This window comes from Sminthopsis crassicaudata, chromosome 3, assembly GCF_048593235.1.
Source record: "Sminthopsis crassicaudata isolate SCR6 chromosome 3, ASM4859323v1, whole genome shotgun sequence".
NCBI classification, from domain to species: Eukaryota; Metazoa; Chordata; class Mammalia; order Dasyuromorphia; family Dasyuridae; genus Sminthopsis; species Sminthopsis crassicaudata.
In genome coordinates this window covers 616120407-616130095 of record NC_133619.1, presented here as the reverse complement: position 1 = coordinate 616130095, position 9689 = coordinate 616120407, and the positions used below count along the sequence as shown (strand labels likewise).

The window sequence follows — 9689 nt, the reverse complement described above, 5'->3', positions numbered from 1 at the left end:
GGAGCCGGAGGAGCCGCCGCCGCCGCCGCCGCTGCCGACGCCGCAGCCGCCGCCGTCGCCGCCGCAGCTGCCGCCGCCGCCGCAGCTCCCGCTCCGGCTCCGGCTCCCGCTCCGGCTCCCGCTCCCGCCTCCCGGGGCTGAGGGTCCCGCACGGAGCCGGGGGGGCAGGACGAGGAGGAGGCGGAGGAGGAGGAGGAGGAGGCGGCGGAGGAGGAGGAGGAGGTGGCGGAGGAGGGGGAGGCGGAGGAGCCGCCGCCGCCGGAGCCGCCCCCGGGCCGCTGCCCAGCATGGTCCGGGAAACCAGGCACCTCTGGGTGGGCAACTTACCGGAGAACGTGCGGGAAGAGAAGATCATCGAGCATTTCAAACGGTGAGTGAGCGAGCGAGCGAGCTCGTCCGCCCGAGCCGGGCCCGCCCGCCCGGGGCCTCCCCCAACTCGGAGCCGGCGCCGGCCGGGGCCCGGCCAGGGGAGCCGAACGGGCGAAGGGCGCCCCGCCCCCGGCCTCTGGAGCGGGAGGCCCGCCGAGCCCGTTGCTGCCGGCGAGGCTCCCCCCCCAACTCCGGCCCCGGGCCGGCCCGGCCCCTACCTGACCCTCAAGATCTGCAGCCCCGGTGGGCCAGGCCCCTTGAGGAAGGGAGGAACAGGGAGCCGGGCCTGGCAGCCCAGGGCGCTCACCTGCTGGCTCGGGGAAAGAGCCGTGTCCCTCCTCTAGTAGGTTTCAGCTAATCGGGGGTGCCCGATACTTCTCGGGGATGGGAGCTGTTCCTCCTTCCACCCCCTCCCTCCCCACTCCCTACCCCCAACAATCCTCATGGACTCCGAGATGGGAAACTCTGGAGTCGCATAGCAACTCCTGCTCCTGCCGCTGCTCTACTGCTGCCGCTCCAGCTCCGAGCTCGACCCGAGGATCCGGTGGAAATTGTCTCAGCCTTCAAAAAGGGCTTTTGTGCGGAAGGAACACAATACCGAACGGGAGATTTTGGTAGGGTGTACTGAGAGAAATCTTGGAACTGGGAATCCGAGAATGGACGAAGCTGCTAGACGGTTGGGAACCTTTTACCTGGAAGATATTAAATGGAAGTGGAAAACCTGGATTTTTATCGTGGGGAGTTCGATGCTTGGAAATCACAGTTGGCGCTTCCTTCCTTTCCCTCTTTTCTGCCTGCTCCAGTCTCTTGGATAAGGAACAAGACTGGTGGGAACTAAATGGTTGCAGTGTAGAAATCATTTATCTTTTTGAAGAAGTCGACCTCATAGGATGTTAGTCTACAAGAAAGCTCTGGGATTTCTAATTACTGCAGGCTGTACTGGTATTGTTGATTGCACACTTATTCTTGAAACCGTCCTCCTAGGGCACCTTAAATGGTTAAGAAATGCTTGGCTCTGATGAGAAGATGTAATCCGCTCTCCAAAGAGTTTTATTTGTTAAATATACGAAGTTTGCTTCTAATGCATGTTTAATGTGTCAGGTGGCATTTTAACATCCCTTTTCTTTGTGAGAGAGACAGGTACTGTAAGTGATTGGAGATTGGGAGCCCAGGATAAGATCGGTGATTTGCATTGCCAAGCTATTTTAGTCAGGAACGATTTATAAAAAATGTTCAAATTGTCTGGAAGAGATCTGGATAGTCCCCATTTTCAAGGCCATTCGCTTCCCCCTCCCCTTTCGAGGCTCGTTCTCTTAATCCTTTCGGCCACTGTTTGGGTTTCATGAGTGTAGGAAAATTGTGGAGCGTCCTGATTAGTGAGTCACCATGGGAAAAACAGAGTCGGTTGCTCGCACATGAGCAGCTCGGATCAGGAAATGGAAGCAGCCTCGCCGAGCAGCTCGGGGCCTCGTAAATGGAGGATCATTGATTAGTGGGGAGTCGCTGCTTCGGAGATGGGAACTCTTGCTCGGGAGCGCGCTCAGACGCGGCCCCGCGTGTGAAAAGGCATCGTGCTTGGGGAGGCCTTTCCGGAGCCCCCTTGGCCTCGGGGCGGACCCCCAGCCCCCGCCGTGACTTTCACCTTCCCCTGGGGTACTGGAGGCTCCGGCAGGAGGGGGCGGGCGAGCACTGCCGCCTCCTTCCTTCGCCTAGTCAGTTGGGCCCCGGTTTGGCTCTTGGGGGTCGGGCCCGGTGTGGGCCTCGTGGTCCGGGGCCCGGGGCCCGGGGCTGGAAAATGCCCGTGGCCAGCACGTGCCTGAAGACCTCGGAGTAGCCAGGGGCAGCGACGAGCCTCCCTGGCGGGCAGGGCGGCCGCAGCTTCAGGCTGGCCCCGGGCGGGCGAGCGGGCGGCTCTGGCTGGCTCTAAAATGGCGGCTGGCCCCAGTTTACGTGGGAAACGGCGGAGCCGCCGCGCCGCGGGGGGTGGGGAGGGGGAGGGGTGGGAAGCGGGGCCGCCGCCTGCCTTCCCTTCCCCCAACCCAGCCCGGGCTGCCCCTGCGCCACAGGCGACCCCGTGGGAGAGGGCCGGGCCGGCCCGGCCGCGCTGGTGGGCGGAGTCGGGTCCTGAGCCCCCTCCCTTGGACTTCCAAGCTCGGACACGCGGGACGAGATGGGGGAAATCAATAAGCATTTTTTGCCATTTTCCCCAGGCACGCTCTGGTCACTCGTGGGCATTCCCGCTAGGGCCCCACGGCTGGCGGCGAGCACCGAGGATCGTGGCCGGGCCCCTGCCTTTGTTTCCCTTTACGGCCCTGTTGGCTCGGGCGAGGCTTCCTTTCTCTGCATTTATTGGCAGTTCTTTAAGATAGACCCAGAACCCCTTCGGAAGGCGCCTGGGAAGCCGAGCAGCCCGTGGCTCCGCGTGTGTCTGGCCGGTCTGGGCTGGTGGATAGTCTGGGCTGTCCCATGACCCTTTGGCCGGCTTTGTGCATGTCTTCGAGTGCGAGGCGAGCGCCCGTCGGCCGGGTTCCGAGTCCGAGCAGGCTCTGCACAATGGAGCCATCCTTCCTTTGTGGAGGAAGGGGCTTGAGGCACGCCTGGCCTGAGGCTACTGGGGGTGGGGGCTCGACCCCAAGGGTGGTCCACCTGCGTGCACCTTCCCCTCTCGCCGCCGCGAGAAGAGCTTTTTAAATAAAAGATCTTTCTGTACCTGAGAATGGCTTTTCTGTTTTGCCGATCTCCTCTAGCAAATCAAATGAGGTTCCCACCCATCCCCCAGTCTGAAGATACCGTAGAGAATATGCAAAGAGGTTGAACGAGCAGAATCTCTAAATTCCTCTTACTCAGACTGGAATAATTTTCTAAAGATATCCCTCTAGCCAAAGATTAAGGAGAGCAAGCATTTTTTTTCCGTTTTGTTACAATGATCCCTCCCCCCCATTGTTAAATAATCAGTTAAAAGTTGTATTTATTAAAGATCTTCCCTCCGTGATATTAGAGAGTAGATTTCTTAGCCATACTATATGCCCATTAACATTATTTTTCATCATTATTTGTACTAGGTTGAATAGTTTATAGTTGTTGGCTGAAAAAAAATCTTTTCTGGAATCCAATACACAGAAATACTCTACCTGAGAAGCTATTTAACTATTCCATGCTTTAATTTGGGATGGAAGGGAATGGGAAGAGGTCCCTTCTAAATGGAGCTTGTCCCAGAACTGACCAGAAGAATACATTTTTAAAAAATTTAGCACATGTTTTAAGAGATGTTGGCACTTTTTCTGTGGAGGATGCTTCTCACGAATTAGAAGGAAAACATTGGGCTTAGTGCCAAGGAGAATGACTGGTGTTTGACTTGTGTACTAGGCATCTTCCTCCCCTACCATCCCAGTTTTATTGTGGGCTCATTTCTGTTCTTCTTTCTTTGTATTATTTTGTTAAATTTTGAAAAGATTTCAGACGATTGTTGGGAAGTTTTTAATATTATGGAATTCCGTTTACCCTTGGGTAATTAGTAGAATGTGGTGGTGCTGTGGGTGATGCTTTTAAAAAGATTACTGAAGGATTAGATTTTGAAATTTCCACCTTCCTACTGATTTTCGATCTTTCAGGAAAACTGATGCCGAAGACAAATGGAACACATGTTCCTACAGGCCTTATACTGTGTGTATTTCCTTTTTTGGTTTCTGGTGCTTAAGATTTGAACAACAGTTTATTATTGTTGTAATCTGGAAATACCTTAAAAAGTGTGCTGTTTTTCATTAAAATGAGGACCCAGAATTGCAGTCTGGGATTGTTCGAAACAGATGCAAGGAAGCCTGAGGAAGGAGACTAAAAATAGCAACATTTTTCCCAGTACAAGTGCCAACCTTCCATACTTTTTTTTTTTCTCATGATACTTTCCTCTGGTTATCCAAGAATCTTGCTTTTGTTGTCTTTCAGCTCATCACATTTCGAATAAAAATACATAATGGAAAAAACTAATTAGAATGTTTAATCATTGTTATTAGAAACTTTGTTGTTTTTCTATGATAGCTAGCTGGCTTTCAGTGCATGGGAAATAAGCTTGGGGAAGGGAGAGAGAGTCTCAGAACAAATTAGTTTTTTTTTTTTTTTAAAGAATGCAATGTATTGATTCTCCACCTCCCTTCCCCCCTCCTACTTCCAGCGTTTAAAAATTTCATTATCTGCAAAGACAATCTAAGGAATATGGCAGTCTTATAAGCTAACTTTTAGATCCTCTTCTCAAATTTTGTATTTAGCTGTTTGATTTTTAAAATCTGAATTGGCAGGTTTAAGGTTTGCTAAATGATAATATTTTTAGGAATGGCTGAATATTTTATGATCCAATTGCAGATTTTTGGAAAAGACCAATATTTTGGCAAATGCCTGGGTTGTTCAATCATTGAGATCCCAAACCTTTTTGTTTGTTTGTTTGTTGGCTTTTTCCTAGAAAATTTAATTTGTTGTAGAAAGCATTTTATTAAGTACCTACTGCATGTGTGCAAGACATTGTGCTGAGCACTGAGTATCTGCTACTAAGTATACCTTTCCTCATTTATAAATTAGAGATGATAGCAATATCATGCCATTTGGATGTTTTGAGGAAGATGATATGTAAGTTAGGCTATAAGTGATTATTTGTAAAGTATTTTAGCAGAGAATTAGTCACTGTCCTAAAGAATGGCCCATGTGTAACAAAGAGAAATAACTTTGAAGTATTTTACACACACACACACACACACACACACACACACACACACACACACACACACTTTAAATCCCTCTCCTCCCCATATCCCTAAAAACCCTTAGGAATAAAAATTTTAATTTTTACAAAGGTTGAGACAATGTTCCCAACTAATTTTATCACTGGCATGGGGTTGGAGTACCTGAAAAAAATTCAAGATATATACATGAAAGGAAGAGTTGGAAAATGATGTTAATTATTGAAGCCATCTCACTTTGACCCTGGATTTGAAAGGGCCTTGTTGCCTGGATTCTACCTGGGAGAGAACAACAAATGTTGAAGTAGATAGAGCAGATATCCCCGTTTTACAGATGAGAAAACAATTTCAGAGGTTTCGATTACTTTGTAAACCAGGACCTTCAGAGCTCTTCATTCTTTCTGTGATGCTGTGCAGACTGCAGCCTTTCAACAGTTCTAACTGATTTGTTGTCTTTGTTGCCTCTTCGGGTTTTCTGAGCAGAATTTGCTTATCACTACTGCTGCTTCTTTCTCAGAGTGGAGTTTCTGAATATAGTCTCTATTCCTTGCATTCTCAGGTTTTGATGTTGTTCCTTTCAAATAATTACAATAGCTGATGTTAATAATGTAGCACATTCATGTTTACAAATTGCTTTCCTCAGGATAACATGTAGGTAGTTGCAAAGGCTGATTTTTACCAGGAGCTGGGTCAGTTTCAGGACTTGGAAAATCAGGACCTGACTCAACTGGGTATTCTTTCCACTCTTCTGTTGTGTAGAGTTGAGAACTTCTCAGTGCTATGAGTTCTAAAATACACTCATCAAATAAGAATTTACTTTCATTATAAATAGATCCTCAATGTAGAGGACCTCAAGAACAAACAAAATTTCTAACATTTTTCTTTATGAATTTTTAGAGGGCATGTGTTTAGCTCCATTCTCCCCTCTTTCCCTCTCTGATTTTTCAGGGTTTTTCCATTGGTTCCATTGTTGGCCCACAAGGCAGCTCAATGACAGTGGTACAGTGGATACAGCCCGGAGCTAGTGAGACTTGAGTTCAAATGCTGTCTCAGACACTTTGTAGGTAATAAGTGACCCTGAGGAAGTCATCTCTTTCTGCTTTAGATTCCTTGATTGTAAAGTGAACATTATAACAACATCTGTCACTTGAGACCTTTGTGAAGTTTATATGAGATAACTGTAAAGGTCCTAGTGCAGTGTCTGGAACATAGTAGGTGTTTAATAAATCCTTTCTCCCTTCATTCCTTCCTTTTTTCTGAAAGATGGACACCAAAAGAGAATTTGGCCTTCACAGTTTTGGACCACACATGATAGGAGAATGAAGTCGTGTTTTTTTAGGGCCTTCGAGTCATCTTGTAACGTTGGAATTGTAGTTCTTTTGAATTCAAAGAGCCTTTTAAAAAGGTTTCTTGAGATGGTGGATTAAGTTGAAGTGCTCATATGTCAATTGCTGAATGATTAGGATGCTATAAAGTTAAACAGTGGGGAAGCATCTCTTAGAGTGTGCACTTTTTCCCGGATGGACATGGATGTTCATTTCACATAAATGTTTGCTGTTGGGATAAATTTTTAATAGGATGCAAATTAAAATTGACTTGACAGAGACATCTTTAGAATGATAACTCTTGTCTGGAGTATAACAGCTTGAGGATAGCAGAGTGAATGAGTTCTGTGAACCAAGACATTTCCTAGAATCTGATCTGATAGTTGTGTTTATATCAGAAATAAAGAGAAAGAAGATTACACAGAGAAAAATAAAATGCTTTACCATTAAGCAAGTGCGTGTTTTGTTTTTGGATGTATAATAATCTAAAAATTCATACTAAAGACTAACAAACAGCATTAGTGGGGTTTTTTTTAATCTTCCAGAGGTAAAGATTGGTCTGAGAAAGAGAGGCCTCTAGTGCCAGTTGATAACAATGCTGGCTGTGGCTTCGGGAACATTTGGATTCAAACTTTGTCATAGACATTTATTGATATCATGACTTTTGAACAAGTTGCTTAACCTCTTGGCCTCAGTTTTCTGATCTGTAAAAAGAGGTGGCTAGCATTGATGGTCTGGTCTCTGATTCTTGCAGCTCCTCGTGCAGGATCCTGTAATCTATGTTAAAGCTCTATTTCTCTCTGAGTCTCAGTTTCCCCTCTTTGTGTAATGGTGGTTGGCCTTCCACAATGGCTCTCAGTATGTATCTGAGCCAAGGAATGGAAGACCTAGCCAAACTCTGGCATTGTGCTGATTTGGCCACCACCTCCTTGGACCCTCAGCTGATTTTTCCTGCACTTCTTTTCTTCTCCCATTTAAGATATCTCAAATTATTCCATTAAAGTTCTGTGTGCAATTCTGAGAAAATAAGCTGCAAATCAGATTTTTTTTTCTTAACTAGGAAAAAAAATTGGGTTATTACTGACAAGGCATGAGGTGAAGTAGGGAATGAGAGAAGTGTTTATATAGTACTTAACTACTTACTAGGCATTGTACTAATAAATAGCTTTACAGATATTATTTTATTTAATGCCCACAACAGTTTGGTAGTTACAATTAGAACATTTATGAAAATGAGCAAAATTTCGACCAAGATGTGCTATCATTGTCTAAAGTAGATTCTTTGTTTTGAGGATAGGTGGTTTGCTCTCACCTGGAGAAGTTGCTGTGATGCTCCCTTTCTGTGGTTCTGCAGCCAAGAATGGGTGGTGTTTTATTTGGCTTAACCGTGAATGACTCAGCCAGTTAGACTGATTGTTTAGGAGAATAAAACTGAAATCGGGAGATATTGGAAAAAACTGGATTAAAAAGTCAACACTAGAAAACTGATTTGAAGGTTCACCTTGAGACTCCTGAGGGCTCTGTCTCCCTGGGGAAATGGGGAGGGAGGGGAGGAAATAACACATGATTGTGAGGATGGGAACCAGATCTTGTGCAACCTGTTGATGCCTTGAACTGGAAAGAGCTTTGTGTTCTCCAGTGGTAAATGGTTACTGAGAACTGGACAAAGGTTGAATTTTATTTAGCATCTTTGTAAACTGTACTGGAGCAAAGCTTCTTTGCCGTGTTTAGCAGACTGTGGTGCTGACACCACTGAAGTGATTTGCTTTCTGTTGACTAATCTTTTGAAATGTTTTTCTTTCTTGGTTGTGGGTGATTGTTGGTAGCTTGTGTTTATGTGTGCTCCAAAAGCTGGAATGTATCTTAACATCATCATTTCTGTGCAAGCTTTCTTTTTTTACAAATGAGGAAACTAGGGCTATATAAAGAAAATTGACTTAGCCAAGATCTCACAAAGTAGTTAACAACAGACCCTCAGATTCCCATGTTCTTCCTCCTATTCTGGGCTCCTTTCAAGCTTTGTGTATAAGACATTTCACATTATGTAAATTGTTTATTGTGATGATTTTTATGTATAACTGCCCCATTGTTCCTAAAAAGAATAGTTGTACAGTTATAAGGTACACATCTTATATTTGTATGGTGTTTTGCACATTACCAGCACTTAAAATATATATATTTGGATTGTACACAGTGAATCTCCAAAATGAGAAAGCCTGAGCCAGTCAGGTGACTTGCCTAAAAATCACATGACTCATCAGGAACTAGAACATTTTACGGAAAGCTCAGAGGCTAGGGCTTTTTTGGGTGCCTCATCTGTCTTTGTGAAGGCTCATTCCATTTGGCTTTGTGAAGAAATTTGTCATTTGTCAGAAAAACCCTTTGTCAAGGAAGTTTAAGCATTTAAGTGATATGATGTAGCATTTTTAAAGATTAATGAAGTACAGCATTTCACTCTGAAACAACTCTTCAGCCTCAGAAACATAACAGGTTTTGAACATATTGAAGAAGAAAGCTCCACCAGGTCTAGGTATGTGCTTGAATGTACTTTGGGCTCTTCCTATCTGTTACTAGAATCATATATTTGCAAGTTATCATTAAAACAGTTAACTCTTACTACAAAGTAGCTGTCAGATGGGAGCTGACCAACTAACTCAACATTTCAGCATTGAATCAGCTCCAGTTAGAATCTTATTCATGTAGTTTTGAAAACTTTTTTTCCAAGAACGAGATCACACTTGAAAACATGTTAGCTTTTGGAAGTTAATTATAAGAGTTTCTTGTCTTAAGACTTATTATTGCATTTGTCATTTTTTCTTTCCTAAAAACTTTTATAATCTATCTCAATGAGTTCTCTGAATTCTTAATTAGCTCTAACCATTGAAATTGTGAACCTCAGAATCATTATTAGTTTTGTAATTGTGATAGTCATAACTACTTTAAATGATCTCTAAACAGGAATCCCTGTTATATCATGACAACATCTATATGAAATATTACACACACACACACACACACACACACACACACACACACACACACACAGTGTGTGTGTGTGTGTGTGTGTGTTTAAGATAACCATTTTAGAACTTTAGAGTAAAATGATTATTTTGGGCAGTTCTGATGTAATTGATTTTAGAGATTCAAACTTCCTGCAGAGGTTGAGTTAGCTAACTTGGAAAACTGAAATAATGTTACAAAAAATGGTCATTCCTGAAACTGAGAGAAACTCTATAGGCAGTTGAAGTGGGTTGCAAGTGTAGCATAA

The 9689-nt window shown here is 44.8% G+C and overlaps 1 protein-coding gene across 5 annotated transcripts in view; it reads left to right on the top strand.

Moving 5' to 3' along the window:
- Nucleotides 1–215: 215 nt before the first annotated feature.
- SPEN (spen family transcriptional repressor) overlaps nt 216–9689 on the top strand; it is a 74761-nt gene continuing 65287 nt past the window's right edge. For all 5 annotated transcript variants that reach the window (XM_074306173.1, XM_074306172.1, XM_074306171.1 and 2 more), the window contains exon 1: nt 216–370. In XM_074306173.1, the coding sequence (XP_074162274.1) occupies nt 288–370 (83 nt within the window). In that variant the 5' untranslated portion in view covers nt 216–287. The remainder of the gene's footprint in view (nt 371–9689) is intronic.